This window comes from Cyanistes caeruleus, chromosome 3 (genome assembly GCF_971803275.1).
Source record: "Cyanistes caeruleus chromosome 3, bCyaCae1.hap1.1, whole genome shotgun sequence".
In the NCBI taxonomy this organism is placed as follows: domain Eukaryota; kingdom Metazoa; phylum Chordata; class Aves; order Passeriformes; family Paridae; genus Cyanistes; species Cyanistes caeruleus.
The window spans coordinates 85905237-85921601 of NC_141703.1; the positions used below are offsets into that span (position 1 = coordinate 85905237).

General features: G+C 43.8%; 2 protein-coding genes and 1 long non-coding RNA gene across 4 annotated transcripts in view; 1 reads left to right on the forward strand and 2 right to left on the reverse strand.

The window, feature by feature from the left end:
• The window catches only part of A2M (alpha-2-macroglobulin), a 29649-nt gene extending 25764 nt beyond the window's left edge, over positions 1-3885 (reverse strand). Inside the window, exons 1-3 of the mRNA XM_086882397.1 lie at positions 3743-3885; positions 1953-2136; positions 763-922 (exon numbers count right to left, since the gene is read on the reverse strand). Of these exons, the coding sequence (XP_086738523.1) occupies positions 763-922; positions 1953-2136; positions 3743-3828 (430 nt within the window). The 5' untranslated portion in view covers positions 3829-3885. The remainder of the gene's footprint in view (positions 1-762; positions 923-1952; positions 2137-3742) is intronic.
• Positions 3886-5852: 1967 nt separating this feature from the next.
• LOC147654301 (uncharacterized) lies at positions 5853-10133 on the forward strand. Its single transcript, XR_015284905.1, has 3 exons — positions 5853-5986; positions 6089-6350; positions 6516-10133. It is a non-coding gene; the product is annotated as an uncharacterized LOC147654301 (long non-coding RNA).
• On the reverse strand, positions 6542-15994 carry LOC111925726 (killer cell lectin-like receptor subfamily G member 1). 2 transcript variants are annotated; one of them, XM_023922259.2, is made up of 5 exons: positions 15818-15994; positions 10992-11084; positions 10178-10329; positions 8202-8305; positions 6542-7237 (listed from the first exon to the last, which is right to left on the reverse strand). In XM_023922259.2, the coding sequence occupies exons 1-5, from the start codon at positions 15933-15935 to the stop codon at positions 7126-7128; spliced, it is 579 nt and encodes a 192-aa protein (XP_023778027.2). In that variant the 5' UTR covers positions 15936-15994; the 3' UTR covers positions 6542-7125. The 2 variants fall into 2 exon arrangements, with proteins under 2 accessions (XP_023778027.2, XP_086738540.1); XM_086882414.1 differs by lacking the exon at positions 8202-8305.
• Between the last annotated feature and the right edge of the window lie 371 nt (positions 15995-16365).

A 16365-nucleotide genomic window follows, 5' to 3' on the forward strand; every position in this document is an offset into this window, starting at 1 on the left:
CCATTTACTAGAATGCTAGGTCATGCTAGAAGGTTACCCATCTACTATGGATATATGAATAAGAGGATGTTAAGAGCAAATCCACAGCAGTGTGAACATCTTACTGATCACGGGCATCACAATCTCATTAATCAGGACCAAAGTTAAATTTAAGTTGCCTTTGTCTACTTTGCAATGAGGCATTTTTATGCCAAAATTTACATGGGTCTTCTAATTTTGTTATAACTAGACTGATTTCCTAGGAAGGATTAATGCAAGCAAATTACTTCAGCACTTGGCTGCAAATTTGTGTTGGCTCTGGATGGAGAGGGAATTTTTAAGACATTTGTTTTTATCCAGGTCAAATTTAGGAGATCACTGGCCCAGAAGAAATAAATAGCTTACATAATTCCTTCTGTCTTCATTGAGCAAAACCAGCTGCTTCTTTGGAAGTTATTTCATGACTTAGTCTGAGTTTTGGCCCTGTTCTCTATAGAATAAATATCCAGTCTTACTCTGATTTTAATCAGATAATAATTTTTAGACCTCCTAACTGCATGGACCACAGCAACAAAGCCCACAGTGAGAGAGGGAGGTGCAGATATGTGCATGCATCTTAAGATTCCCCAAATTTTCCCTATATGGAGCAATAAAACATAAGTCTCAGCCATGAGGTTGCAGTTCTGACTCCCACTGAAAGCAACCCATATCTGGCCAGCATGATCCAACAGTTTTAGTACAAATGTTTGTTTCAAATGCAAATCTCCATCCATTTCCTGGTACCTGTCTGCCCAGGCTTGTAGATGGGTTTGTCTGTCTGGATGAAGACCAAGCTCTCGGAGTTCTGGACTGCCACTAATTTGCGGCTGCTGAACTGCAGCGTGGCTCCCGTCACCGTCACAGTGAGAAACATGACTGGTAATGGGACTCTTGATTTTGGAAGCTGGAAAGTAAGAAGGAAACGATGTAACTGATATTTAAAGGCTTCCTGAACTGAAATAGCTTTCATGAAATAAGAGCTCTAATATAAACCTGAAGGACCCAGCACAGAAGTGAGAGGAACTATAATCAGGAAAAAGAGACTGATTTTTATTTGTCTCTTATTCCTACCCATTCCTCCTCCTGTGCAGTGATTACGCAAGTATTAAGCAGCAAAGGAACTCCTAGCCCTAGCACACAATCTTTCAAAATTCTTACTACCCTGGCCAAACCTTTCTATCCTTTTCCCTTTGACATCCACATACAGAATGGAAGAGTCTGTCTCCTCTTTCAGGTTATGTCCCTAGTCCTCGCAGAACATTTCCTTTTCAAACCAAACATCTATACCTCTCTTTCACAAGTGACCAAGTCAGTCTTCAGCCTACATCTGACAAACCAATACAAAAATGCCAACCTTTTCAGTGTCCTGAAGACCAGTTCTTCACTCTTTAGGCCAAAGACATAATCCAGGCTCTGAGATAAATGATCAGGTTTCCTAGTTGCCTACAACCCACTATAGTCCCTGGGGCTTTCAATTACATTAAATTAAAAATTTCCTGCTTTGCTGTTTTGGTTTTTTTTTTTTCAGATACAGGCAATCACAGCTCTATGTTCTTAAATTAATCCAGTATCTGAGTATCTAAGGTCCAAAAGCTCTACTACAATTTGAAGGCACTTAAGTGACAAGTTGAGGATATTGAAGGATGATGCAGAAAGCCATTTCACTAGACAGCCATCAGGAGTATCAAGATACTAAACCCACATTCTTCTCCTGTCCTAGAAAGGGGGTGGCTTTCTAGGATTCAGCATCTCACAGTCATTTAGCATACTAAGGAGATCGCAGCAGTAAGAGGGTGTTGAGGATGGACATGAACACACCTTTAGCCAAGAGGTAAGTGAACATCTACACAGTGTTACTCTGGTCATTACTTCTCGGTGCCTTTACATTTTATGCCTGGCACAAAGAGATCATCCCACAGGGATGAGATACTCACAGAGAAAGGGATGCAGGTGAACACATCTTTCTCTGACACCACATCATCAATCAAGCTCCTGTTCTCCCCTAGGTACTCGAGTGTGGCACTCAGCGTCACAGACTCGTTCAGGTGAGTCAGCTGGACACAGACTTTCTCTTGAGAATCCGTGTGTATCAGAAAGGGCACCAGCACCAGGTACTGCCTAGGAACAAGGGAGAATGATAGGTCAGAGGAGCAGGAACAGGTAACAGGAGCTGGGTATAAAGAACAAACAAACCAATCTGATGACTGCAGCTTTCGCCGCACAGGGAGAAGGTTGCATTTTCTAAGAGTGTAACAAGATTTCCAGCACATCTGTAGCAGCAGGGGAAAGCAGAGAGGCTGGTCTCAAATGTAAAATACCAGAGGAAATCCTCCACTCAAACATCTGGAAAGGATGTGTTTTTCTATGTTCTGGCACAACAGCAGCACGTCCTTCTGGGATCCTGAATAAAGGGGGGAACTCAGTTATCACCTTTGCTAGACACTGTTGGTAACATTCAGGAGCCACACAAATGTCAGTACCCAATGAATAAATTCTATTGACTGCACACTGTGAAGAGTCTGTAGCATTACTCTCATTCTTCGTGGAGATTCAAAAACTGCCACAGCGTGGTGCCAGATCTTAAGCAAAAGCACAAACCAGTTTCAGGTTTTCAGGGAAGCAAGCCCCTCTGTCTCAGCTCAACAGGGGATCCCTGCTCATCACTGCACAGCCTCTTTCCTTCCCAGTGTGGCAACGTGCCAGCAGTTTGGGTGCCCAGCACTGCATCTGGGAATCAAGCCCAATGCACCTAATGCTAACCGTGCTCCCATTTTGGTGGATGAGGACTGGCCTCCAGTCCTCCACTGGGCATACTCAGAGCAGCGAGCAGATGGGAGAAGAGCCCTCAATACCTAAGCAGTAAGGCAAGGCATTTCCTTTAGCAGTAGCAGAGGCTCTGTTTTGTCCACCCCTCGGTCTGCCCGGATCAAGCTCTGGCCCCTCAGATCCCACTGTCTGTTTCCCCTGCCTTTGATGAAAGCACTACAGCACAGCCTTGCTCAGAAATTCCCCTGCACCCCTTGCAGCTCTGTGATGGGTGAGGCGCCCCGTGTTTGCAGGGGAGGAACAGACATTGCCAAAAAGCCAAAGGAGAAAGTCTTTGGGATGTCAGGACCCTCCATGTGCTGTTCCTACCACACATGTACACAAGTGCACACAACACAAATGCCCTTCACATACAAATGGGGCAAAAGGGGGTGAAGGAGGGAGGCAAGACAATATACCCTCACAGACCTGGATGGTCACAGTCTTACAGTGTCACATTACCCTGGATGAGAAGAGAATTTTCATTCCATTGTCTGAGCTGAAAAATGTGAATTAAAAAATAAAGCCATTTCCAAGCATGCCAGATGAGCTATTTGTTCTTTTTCTTTTCATTATCATCTAAAAAAGCCACTCGCAACTCCTCGGTATTTCAACCTGGGAGTAGGACAGTCAACCCAAAATTACATTTATGAAAAGTTATCTTTCAAAAGAACTAAATTTGTGCATAAAATTTTGTTGAAATCCTGTCAATACCCTGAAGTTTTACTGAAATCTCAGTTTCAAAGCTTGTTTTGCATCTCTCTCAAGCATTAGAGTTCCTGTTTGTAGAAGGCATTTTACCCAGCCCTGGTGTCTTTATTCCTGGATAGAAAAAGTTAGAAGAGAGGGGACAAAGAAATAGACACAGGAATACAACCAGGGTCTCCTGCCTGCCCAGAGACCCCCCAGCATAGCTTACGGCTCTGTGATGGGTGAGGTGTCTCCCGGAAGGAAGAGGAGGAGGAGGAAGATGCTTGATTTGATAAGCAGCCCGTTCTTCCCCATGGTACAGAGCAGGACGTGGAGAGGCAAGCAGACACTCAGTGCTGCTTCTACTCCCCCTCTGCTCTGCCAGTCAACCCCTTTATACTCTCCTCTGCAAACAGCCCAGGGGCTGGAGGAGATAAGGGCTGGGGGCCAGGGCCCATCCGGAAACAGGGAGAGGCAGCAAGGAGGAGCTGGAACTAGCAGCTCCAAGTCTGGGCAGAAGGCCAGTGTTGGGGGAGAGAGGGAGGGGAGGGTTCCCGGCAGGCCGGAGCTGTGTCTCTTGGGGCAGGACAGAGGCAGTGGAAGAGGAAAGGTTGTAGCTAAGGAAAGAAGGGCTAACAGCGGAGCCTGAGGGGAGGCCTTCATTTCTGGCAGGGCTCTCTCTGTGGAGCTGAACATGGCACTGGTCATGGAGGTTGTTGGAACAGCAGGAGCTGCTTGATTTCCTTCAAACTGGGAGCAGGAGATTGAGCTAGGATTTGGGAAACAAGCATGGGTGTGTCTAACTACCATTAACAGGTTGTGAAAACCGGGAATGGAACTGGAAAAAACCTTCCCTCTCCCCCCACGCAGTTCCCTGCTGCTCTCTGTTCCAGGCCACATCAAATCTAATGCCAGGAAAAGAGGCCAGAAAGTGCCTGGAAAACCAAGTCAACTGAAATGATCTGGCCTTCACCCTGACAGAAACAGGGACAGTGACATGACGGGAAGCTGCCAAAAGTTCAACCCATTAACAGCATGTAACACATTAACCAGCTGCCCAGAGCAGCAGCTACTCTCACATATATGGCCTGGGTCTTTCTTTCTACTGGCTCTTGTTCCAGGTCAAGTTATTGGTACATCTATATCACATTATTGCTGTTTGATGGAGTCATCCTGGTTTAGTTAAGTGCATATTCATGTAATGCAATGTGATGGGCAATGTTGTACCATAGAGGGAAACGGGGGGGGTTTTAGACCACTTGGTCTGCAGCAGGAGGATCAATAGCTCTGGTAATTATTACCCTTCCAAGCAGCAGTTGAATATCTGTCTAACTTATAGTCCTAATGCAAACTCCAAAGAATGGAGATCTCTGTTGGAGGATGTAAAGCTTAATTTTCAGATTAAAAAGTGTGCAGGATAAAATGATTTTCTGTCTGTCCTACCCTTCTAATATAATCATCAAAACTTTGGTAAGCTCAGGAACTCTGGAGCTAAGAAATCCAAGTGCAGTGCAGCAACAAACCTTCATTATAGACCTCATCCTACCCTGCAGAGACCTCCACAGGAAAAAAGAGGATAGTAGTGCATGTGCAATTTCCTTGGGGACTGCGCAAAAGACAGCCCGGATTTGGGCTCTTCCTTCTGCATCTGATACCTAAAGATTGCTTTGCTTGCCCAAAAGAAATGTAACCCAGTAAAGTCTGCCTCACCCACAGAGAAGAGGATTTGTACATATGGGCTGGTCAAAGCCTTTTTGAAGATGACAATTTACAGTGGTGAAGGTCAGGAGCTGAATTGATGGAACACAAACCCGACAGGACAAGATGCAGAACTGCACATGGCAGAGCTCCCAGAGCTCCCAAGCCAGCTCCTGATCATTAGGACCTTGGTCAAAAATGTGCTCTGTAGCCAAAAAATCAAGAGAAATGTTTTCAATACATTCAAGCACTAGGCAAGCTCAGAGACATGCTCATCTCACCTACGTATCACAATAATATGAGAAACTGTCTCTTCGGTGCTGTTCTCTGGTAAGGTAACTGGTAGGTTTCCTTCTACAGATGCTACCACCATTTTGACAAAGCAAGCAAAATGTTCAGCATTATTTCATAGTGTCTGGCAACTTTCTGGGAGTGAGGAACTGTCTTTTGATAGTTAAATGGACTCTGGCACAGATAAAATGACTTACTCAAAGTAACCCAGACAACCCAAGATGAAAACTTAAGTTTTGACCTCCTACTACACTGCAGTTTTCCCCAGGTCTGCCTGTTGCAGTCATGGTTATTGAAAAGCAGACCCACCCTTGCTGTAAAACATTCTCACCTGAGACTCTCATCTCAGTGAACTCTATATGAGGCTCAGTAGACATCCACTTAGCTAAGCATGCTAAGATCTGTACTTTTGTCTTTATCCACCTCGACACCTTCATGTTAAGCATCCTGTTAAGCAGATGGGAAATAATACCACTGGTAGCTGGTAAGGATTTCCTGCAATTATAATAAAAATATGAAGTAATGAATAGAATATGTAGTCTGAATTGAAATGCTGAAGTTGGTTATTGTGTTTCTATGATTGTAGGAATAAGATTTCTCCTCGGCCTTCTCTGCTTTACAATAAACCATCCCAGCTTTCTCAGCCTCTCTGCACAGAGGAGATGCTCCAGTCCTTTCATCATATTTGTGGCCCTGTGTTAGACTCTCCAGTCAGTATGTCCATGTCTCTCTTGTACTGAACAGTCTAGAAGTGAAGACAGTGCTCCCAAATATTCACAGTGTTTTTGTGGCATTCAAACTCTGAATCTGTCTCTGCTCTATTTGAACTGAAAGATCATCACATTAAGGTTTGTCTACTGCTTCCTCTATCTGCAGTATGAAAAGGCAGAGGTGGGGAGGAAAACAGGTTCTTGGTGGATTAAATAATTACACAGCATTATCTGTATTCCTTTGACTCCAGAAGTCCGGTCTCTTGACTAGCTTGGTTAAACCTGCCTAATTCCTTCCAACAGAGAGAAGAAATGGCACAGGTACACACTTTTGGTCTGGTGCAGTCAGTCCTGGAGATTTATTTTCACTGCTGGATTTACAGAAGCTGCAGTTTCTTTTCACCGTCTTCTCTCCCACTCATACCACTGGGATGCAAAAGGAGAAGTTGCCACTGGGAGAAATATGTTTATATATTTCTGTCAATGAACAGCAGGCCTCATTTTCCTGGTCCTTCTGATATTAGACAATGGAGATGCAGGGAATGGAAATGAAATCTGATACTTAAAAGTGAGAGAAAATGACTATGTGCCCCTCAGAGGTCTGAAGACACCTGTTGTGACAAAGATTTTATTTGCCCTTATAGAATAAATCAGGGAAAGAGTAGACCAGTGAATATGTCCCAGGTCTCATCTGGTCACAAACAGCAGTAATCCAGCACTTGTGGTCTGAGAATAGATTTTCTATTGCTGAGAGTAATTCACCCTTATGGACAACAAACCTGCCCTTGCAAAACACTTTAGTGAAGGTATGGAAAAGACAAGTCCTTGCTCTTTTGTGAAGCTTCACTTTGCAGGACAACAATCAACTCATACCACTGATGAGGTTGCTGTGACATGAAACAGCACATGGGATTTATCTAACTGTTTTTTCACAGATCCATGGAGCCCGAACTTCACAGCTGGAGGCATGAAACTGATCTTGCATCAGGACAGCACAACTTTGCACAGGGCTGTTAGAGTGGACCCTGCAAGAGACATGGAACAGTAGTGAGAATGAAAGAAAATACTTAGATTGTCTCCTGGAGACAAGAAATTTAAAACATCTGATTTTGAAGGGTGTAGCCCAGAGGAAGAGAAACAACCTGACCTCCAAAAGGCAGCTGTTAGAAAATAAAACATACCCTAAAGAACCTATCTACCTGCCACAGCTAAGTAATTTTGGCATCATAGAACCCAGATCAGAACCAAACATAGACACAATTCCCAGAAGTGGCAGTGATATCACCAGCATGTGAGTGGCAGTGGTGAAAATTTCACAGAATGATCACTGCCTTCAAGGAGCTTGTAGGAACAGAAAGCTGGATTTATTCAGGGAACTAAGTCAAGTGCTCAGAGTACTGACCTCTTGACAGTGAGATCTTGGGCAAGTTTTCCTTGCTGGAGAGGCTTTAGAAACTAACTCATTGCCTTAACTGCCATAAAAAGGAAAGGGCCAGGCAAAGTCACTGGATAAAAACATGTTTTCCCTCACAGAAAACACTGGCTTTTGTCCAAGTAAAGACTGAGATAAAATAAAGGTTCTGACTTAGGTTGGCACCAGTAGAGCAGGAAAGGGCTGGGTCCTTGCACACAGTGACACCAGCATTCAACAGAATGGGTGCAAGGTGGGTAAACCCAGTAAAGCCATATGCCTTTCTGACCAAGCATCTGTGTGCTGCTGCAGGTAAAGTCAGTCCTTGGTCTGAGCAGCTGGAGGGAAGTAGAGAGTGAGATACTAACACTTGACCTGCTTTTCATGGGTACATGCCCTTACAAGATGCAGGGCAGTGAAAAGTAAACCCTGTTGAGCTTAGTGCAGTACAGGTGACAGGAAGAAGAAAATCTGCCCAGGAAGAAAGCTCCTGACATCTGGAGGAGGAACTCTGGGTGTTCTGGAACACCAGGCAATCTGAATAAGCACTATTGTTTTTAAAACAGAATGAAACTCACTTGGCATCACTTAATACAGAGCCATCCTCCCAAATCCATCCAGAGCTTGCACTGTTCCTCAGTCCAATCCAAAAATATTTTGCTTGAATACGCTTGAACAAATCCTACAAATGATGATGAATTACAAAGTGACTAATGAAAGCCAGCCTGAAAATGGAGATAAGTAAAGAGAACAGAGAGCAAGATACATCCCTTCACCTCACTGTTCCTTAAGTGACTGACAATACTGCTTCCCCACACTTGCTAATGACAGGGACAGAAGCTGGACTCAATGATCCTGATGGATGCCTTCCTACTCTGCATATTCTGTGATTCTATAATTCTATGACTCTATGAACTGCACCCCAGTCTCCTGGAGTTTCCTGCACAGAGCTTTGTGTAGGAAGGTATGCTATTAATATTAGTATTAACACCCTATTATACAGCTAAGTAGAAAGCTAATATGAAGTATTAACAATTAAAGGTAAAATCAGGGCTGGGTAGGGCAAGAAGTGCAGCACTGACAGATATGTGTAATAAACCCAGTACGGAAGCTCTTTATATTCCACGCACATTTTCCTCCTATGTGTTTCCAGTGTTCATTTCCTTTTAGCTAACTTCTAACCCCTGATTAATGTTAAAAGCTGAAGCCTGCAACAGAAATTCAGCCTTGAAGTAAATTCCCCAACCCTGCTCCCCACAAAAAAGACAAATCCAGGAGAGGTGAATTTGTCTTGTCCATCTTTGCAACCAAAGAACAGCAAGCTTTCAGGGGTATGGTTGGGTTCCATCCTTATCTCCTGCTGCCATAAACAAAGTTTCAGAGAAGACATCTTCAGAGAGAAGCATTCACAAAGCTGGCTTGGTAAAGTTGTGGGAATAGGAGCAGCTTGAGGAATCACTGGAGTGTTGCTGGTGGTTTGGAGATGACTGCGCTTCCCTAGCACTTGGAGGTAGAGCAATCACAGCCTTTGCACTACAAGGCAAAGATAGCTAGCAAAGTCTTGTTGAGATGGGTGAGTCTGAGCAGGGATAATGGGTGATACTGTAGTAGCAGAGATGGTAGTAAGAAAGCAGCAGGAACAGGAAGGCTTTCTTCATGCTGAGAAATAGGTAATCTGGGGAAGATGCCTGTTTCTCAAGGAGTCAGGATTTGTCTAAGCAAATATGAGAACCTGGTACATACTTCCAATCAAGCAGAGACCTGGCTTTGTAATCCTCCAGAGAACTTCACACAATGCAACTTCTGTCCAGGGACTGGAAGCTGTCCACGTTCACTGGACCTGAGCTAATAAGCCCTGGCTTGAGCAAAACAGGATCAAGGTTTCTGCTCTACTTAGGCAGATGTGCCTCAGCGCCCCAGTAATCAGCACTACCCATTTCTCCAGTGACCACACATGCCCCTGCCCCCAGAGAGCACCTGCAGTGGAACATGTGGTTCCTTATTTCACCAGCACAGCTGAGGTACTTTGGCAGAGAAAGGAAGTAAGCATTGAAAAGAGACTGAGAAAGAAATAGATCTAAGCATGAACACAGGGAATGGCACGGGTCACTGCGCAGGAGGAGCTGCAGCGGTCACAGGGAGGAGAAGAATGGCTTTTGCAAAAGAAAGCAAAAAAAAGTCTCTCCCCTTGAGACTGGGGACATATCAGTTTGTAGGTAATGAATGCAATGCCTGCTCAGTATCACGGTCATTTCCTGTAATCATCCATATCAGCCTTATTGGGAATAGGAGAGGAAGCAGAGGAGCAGTGGAGAAGGCTGTCTACTACCATCCTTCACAGGATGATTCTGAGTACCTGACAGTGACCCTCATCTCTCTTTTCTCCCCTTTGTTCCTCTGCTTCCTGCAAACTTTGTGATGTGTAACATCACAGCTGTAAATCCTTTCTCCTTTAAAACCAAAATATTGCTGAAGTGACAGCACTGCTTGTATGTCAGTCACTTAGGTATCTGCAAGGAAATGGGAGATTCTCAAAGCCAAAGAAAACCATTACCATCTCCCAGGTGTCACTGATCACCAGGAGGTGAGCTTCCTGTGCCCTGCAGGATTCCTGGCTGGAATTCCAGTCCTTCTTCTCTGTGGAGAAGGAGTAGCAGCTCCCTCTGTAGGCCACCCATTGTTGAGGGCACTGTGGGTGGCAGTCACCTGAAAAAGATGTAAAGAAGTCAAAATACTGGTACTCTACCATTAACCAACAGAAACACTTGTCAGCAAGGACCTACTGAGAACTCATTTGGATAGCTGAAAAGCAGAAAACTCAAATCAGGACAATATTCTGAAAATGACAGTGTAATTTCAAAATCTTACAATAGTCATGTGTACTCTGATGCTGGTGGCAAGCATGCACACACTCACCCCACCCCCAGGTTTCCACTGAACCACACAGATACCCAGTGGCTATCTGAAAAAAGATCATTCTCTGCGGGTATGGTGTGATCACATCCCACCCTAGGTGGATGGATTTTAAGTAACAAACAATAAGCTCCTCCACGTGGTCTAGCACTATCTGCATGTGTACAAGTATATTACAGACCTATTTGTTCTACAGTTTACCACTACATTTAGCAGGCAAGTCTACAAAGACTTTTCAATATGTTTAACTGTTCTTTGCCGCAGGATCTGAAATGGGTTTCCTGGAGTCTGCATGAGGAATATATTCTTTAAATATTCTGCACAGGCAGTGGGTATATAAAGTTGGTAAAAATCTAGAACAGCTTCTGCTTTTAACCCCATGTAATGGAGTTCCTGTGGTTAGATGTGTCACTTGGTTGTTCATGCTTATGCTCAGCAGCCCTTTGTGCACTTACTCATCTTCCAAATCAAAGCAATTGCTAGGGAGATGCTCAGTGTCCCGAAGCCTATGGCCAAGCCCTTCAGAAGTGCTGACCACAGACAGGGAGCTGTAAAAAAGAAAAGAAATCATAGTGAACAGTGGCCATATGAAATCTGTCAGTGGTTTTGCATAGTTTGTTTGTGTCCTGGGCATTTGCACAAAGAACTGCACTATTTAGAGCATCATGTCTGTATACACTCTGCACATGATGGACATCCCTGTCCCTGCCCAGCCAAACTGGGGCCTCCCCATGCCCCTGCCCATCAGCCTAGGGCCCCATTTCAGCTGGGTTTGGGGCCACCAGTTCCTGCCTGAACTTCCCAGGGGGTACCTTTCTCCACATCAGCCACAGCTCTGTCCCTGCCTGGCCACAGAGCCTGCTGGTCCAGTGTCTATGGTCCAGCCTTCCCAGCAGAAGAAGCACCTACCACAAGTGAGCTGGAGCCACCTAGGCACCATGTGATACCTCGTGCTGGCAGGAGCCTCCCAACAAATCCGCTCCTACCTCAGCATTGAAGCTTGGGATGGAAACCACAGAGCTGCATTGCTACAGCCACCATGTTCCAGCTTACATGTAAAAAGAAATCCAGAGCTTTTTCCCCAGCTCTCCCAGCAACAACAACAGGTTTAAACTCAGCATCCTGTTTAGAGGTTCAGACACATGGTCATGCTACATCTTCCCAAGGCAGTTCAACATTTTCATCTTCCATGGTGGGGTGACAGGATGGGAAAACCAGCCTTGAAGACCTTGGGACATCTCCCCCTTTACACTTTCACCACCGTTTGCTGTTCACTGTCTGCCAGTGGCAGAGGGCAAGTCCTTGGGGCAACTTCTGCTGTAGTCCAGCACAGCTTACTTTCAAAAGGCTGGCCAGGACTGGCCTGTAGAGGTGTGCTTATGCACAGCATGACATGTTAACCTACAGGCTGCATGTTGCTTTTCCATTGCCATCTCCTGGAGCTGTGTTTGACTTGAGAGTCATTTGCTTTGCATAAAACATTTGAAATCTCAGCACTAAAATCTCCTCTCTTCCAGACAGAAGAGGATGGCACTTACTGGCACGGATGAGCTCCAGGGGAGTTTGGTTTGCTTGTTTCATTAATCTCAGTACGATAGCTGCACAGACAACAGCACTTTCTATGATGTAGTAAATGTGCAGCTAATTTATGTACCACATCCTGCTCTTGTGTTGTTCCAGAGCCCTCTACCCAAATCTAGTAACAAAATCCCCATGGATCTCATGAAATTTGAGGCACTTCTCTCTTGATCATGTCACAAGACCCAAAGAAACACATTTGATCTCTTGGTGGAGGTTGAAAACAAATGCAGATCACACACAAAGAATATTGTGAGAAAGACAAAGAAAGCCAGTGCTAAAACAGAAGGTGAAGGGGCTCCACTTAAAAACAAGAGTGCATCCTTTAAATATTGGGAGCTTTGTCCAAATACAGAAAGTAGACCAGATCAGTAAATTCATAAAAATTAATTTATTTTGATCTTGAGCCGTTTGCAGGCTCACTTATGTTAAGACCAGTTTCTCATCTGTAGCAATACACTTAGGCCTGTGGTTTTACCTAGAAGTTTCTAAGGTAACGAGGGAGATAATGAGGGAGCATTGTTGTAAGCGTCATTCTTCTGATAGAAAGATCTTTCCTAAGATAGGGGTTTTCGAACATTTCCTGAAGCTTGTAGGCTTTCCTAGCTGTCCCAAGCATAGTTTTAAAATAGTAACATTTCTTATTTTTTAAAATCATTATTACAAAACCCCATCAATTTTCAGAGACAAAATGCAGAAGGACTTTTCAGTTACAATCTACTCCTCAGCTTCTCATAAAGGGACAGCAACTGAGGGACTGGTTCTGGAACTTAAACTTGACTCTGCTCTCTATTCCTCTTGTTTGTATTCTTGTCAGCTTGGGTTTTGTCATCAGATTAGGCCTCAAGAGAAAGAAGTCAGCCCGAGGTTAAGGAGTAGGGTGGAGGTTTTTCTCTGCAGATTACAACTGAAACTTGGCAAAAGGGAATAAACATCTTATGAAACAAACATAACTCCTGGTTCTGAGATCACATTTGTACTTTTGTTTTCCTTCCTCTCTTGCCTCTCCAAAAATGCGGTCTCCTGCATCCTTCAGATCACTGTTACATTTTAGGGAAAACTGCTAGGACAAGGCAATCAGGATGGCAGTCTGTGAAACAGTTAATCCTTAAATGTCAGCACCGGGCATGGAGCTGGTGCCTCCTGGCAATGAATAGAGCAGTTCACTCTCTATTGTTTCAAACCAACTGCAGAAAAAAGGGAATTATTCATCATCAAAACAAAATCCCATGGCACCTCCACAACACCAGCAGTGGGAGAGTCACCAAAGCTTATAAAAATGAAAAAAATACGGCATTACATAATTTTGGAAGGGGGAAAAAAAAAAAAAGCAAAGTGAAGTGGGAAAACAGGAAGTGTTTGAGATGAATTTAAGCTGCACTTGAACTGCAGGGATCAATCCAGAGAAGTGTAATGAAGTATTTCACAAATCAGGATTTTTACCTGCTGCAAAAAGGAGTCCCTGCAGTTCACTCTTTTTAAAACAGGTTTAAGGGTTTCTGTTTGATCCTTGGCCCCGAACTACATGTGAAGCTCCTGTAGGAGTGGATGGGGGAAGTATCTAAGATGAGTTTGAAACAGGAGGAAAATCTGAATGGAACATCCAGAAATATTTCCATGTAGTTGTCTGATGAACTGTGGAATAGTGTATCCAAGCAATGAATTGGACTGATAGACATTTAATGTAAATCCAGTGTTATCACTTTCTGTGTACAAAACACCCCAATAGGTCTCTCAGTGCTCTGGAGAAATTACTCTGATACTCTCCATTCATTTGCAAGCAACATGACATGTATTTTTAGGTTTGTAAGTCCAGATTCAGTTCAAAAACTGAAAGCTGTTAGCATTTTACAGTTCTACTCACCTAGGACAATCTGAAGAATGTCATGGCACTGTCATAGCCATGTCATATACGTAATGTCATAGCTCCCTTCAGCTCCTGCCTACCTGAGTATGGGAGCAGCATGACTACCTAGAGCCAAGGAGGAGAGTTTGAGATACAAGGATTCTGTTCTTGGCTGTGGCACAGACCTGGTTATTGCTGTTACTACACAGGCTAACACTATCTTACGTGACTGCTGTACTGACATTCTGGTAGTGCAGCATATCTAAGGCTTTCTGGAAGCCAAACAGAAGAAACAAACCAGGGCAGCTCTTCGTTTTTGAGGAGTCCATAAGCACCAAAACCTGTTGGCTTGACCAGAATACAGATCTACACACCTGTGATACTGTGCCTACAAAGTCGGCAAGGGAAGGAATTTGAATAGAGGAAAAATACCTGAGAGCACACCTCTCAGAAGTGATGGAGACAGGGACAGAAGTGAACATGAAGACCTCCAAAAGGAAAGTACTTAAAGTGAGCTCCTTAGGGATCTCTTTCAAGCTGAAGAGAGCTGAGAAATAATCAAATAATATGCACAAAAAGTGTGTCCAATTATCAGCTTCCTTATTTTTGGCTGTCTGACCATAGCTCAAAAAGATGAAGTTCCATAAAAGAATGTGGAGAGATGTTAAAAAGAAAAATGCAAACATCTCAAGAGGGCATTGGTTACTCCCCTTTCAACAGGGTGGGGGTGAACAGGAATGGCAGGGAATGCAAGGATGTTACTGTGTTTTCTGATGTGACAAAGGAACATCATTTCTGGTGAAAATGTATGCAAAAGCAAGACTGCCTTTCAAACAGATGGAGTGTGAGGAACTGGGGAGTTTCTATGCTGGCTTTGTTTCCATAGTGAAGCAAGTGATCAGGCAGCAGTAAACACCACAGGTATATAAAATTATTCTGATAAGGATATAAAAATCTTGTATTCCACAGTGAGAGTCCCCTTTAGTTTAATACCTCTGAAAATTTAAGGTCAACCATTAGTGTTGCAGCCAGTGCAACAGAACTCATCTAAAGCACACTGATATTTCATAGAATCATAGAATGATTTGGGTTGGAAAGGGCCCTAAGCTCATCTAGTTCAACCCCCCCCCCCCCCCACCATTTTGCATGAAGAAAATATTTACAAAGAATTATCACCAATGCAAAGTTTGACTCTGAAGGCGGTATTTCTCAACTAAGCTGCCAGAGGAATTGTTCATTCTGACATTTGCAGGTCTAATCAAAGGTAATGGAAAAGAAATAAAGAAAGAAAAAATTTAAGGAAAGCACTAAGAAAATCTTCCTGATAGCAAAGTGCTCTGAAGAACTGTTTCACGGCAAAAGCTGAAATTTGCTCACTGGGAGATATGTAACACTAGAACATAGAAAACAGGAAAAAATCACAAAAGAATACTGCATAGCCCCCATGGGAGACAGGCTGGGTGATCTCATATGCTTTCTCTGTCTCTGATCTCTGATTAGCATGCACCTCTAATTTATCTGCATTCACATCTTGCCTGCCCTTCAAAGAGCTACTGCTCACAACCTCCTGCTGCTGACAAGCAAACAACTTTAAACCAGTTTTGAAGAAAAGGATGCCTGGGTTGAATGCCCAAGAGTAGACACTGAAGGAGGTGGGTGAGAGGGAAGGGAAAAATGTTGGGTCTCTAACCTGTCAGCTTTTATCTCATTAAAATATCCACGGTAACTTTAGAACCAAAGCAACAGCTCTCTAAGCTGGCACTCAGAATCAGTGGCCAGTTGAGAGTGTTTCTGTCAAATCTTGCTTTCACTCAGAGTAAAATTTTTGGTTGACCTACCTCATCTATCTTTCTTTACCTCTTTTTTCCTGTGGAGCTTTGGCCCTCGGCGGAGGAGTCTGAGAGAATTTGACAGAAGTATACATTACTTCCTCGCTTTCATCAGCTGCAGAAATTTCTGATCTGCTTGCCTCCATGTCAAAGCAAAAGGAGTGTGCACAAAAGGATGTTTCGATCAGGCTGTTGAACAACAGGGCTCAACGCCTATGAAACAGGAAACCCGAGGCTATATTCAGAAGACAAGAAACATGAAGCAGCTACCTCTATCTCCAGCTGCTAAAGATAACCAAAATTAAAATGGAATGGAGAGTAGTGGAACTGCAGCAGTTTTCATTTTCGAACCTGATGGAGGATGTCTCAGGAACAGCTTCTAATGGAGAAGGCAATTAACCACAAAGTTTGGGGTATTCTAATTGTTGTCAATGCAAGAGAGTGTGGTAACACCAATGCAGCAACTGGAAGGATTCATGCTGCTCTGAGGAGCTCCCTTCAGGGCAGAAGTAGCGGGATAGTGACAGCACAAGGTAAAAAAAAAAGAATATGAGATTACAAGGTGAAAAATGGATA

Bases quoted from the DNA above. Each gene is read 5' to 3' on its own strand.
- LOC111925726 (XM_023922259.2), bottom strand. From the start codon at position 15,935: ATGGAGGCAAGCAGATCAGAAATTTCTGCAGCTGATGAAAGCGAGGAA. The intron at 10,330-10,991 runs GTAAGTGCACAA...CATCTTTTTCAG, and splicing joins TGCTTTGATTTGGAAGATGA to GTGACTGCCACCCACAGTGC. The intron at 7,238-8,201 runs GTGAGTTTCATT...TGTCTCTTGCAG, and splicing joins TCTGTATTAAGTGATGCCAA to GGTCCACTCTAACAGCCCTG.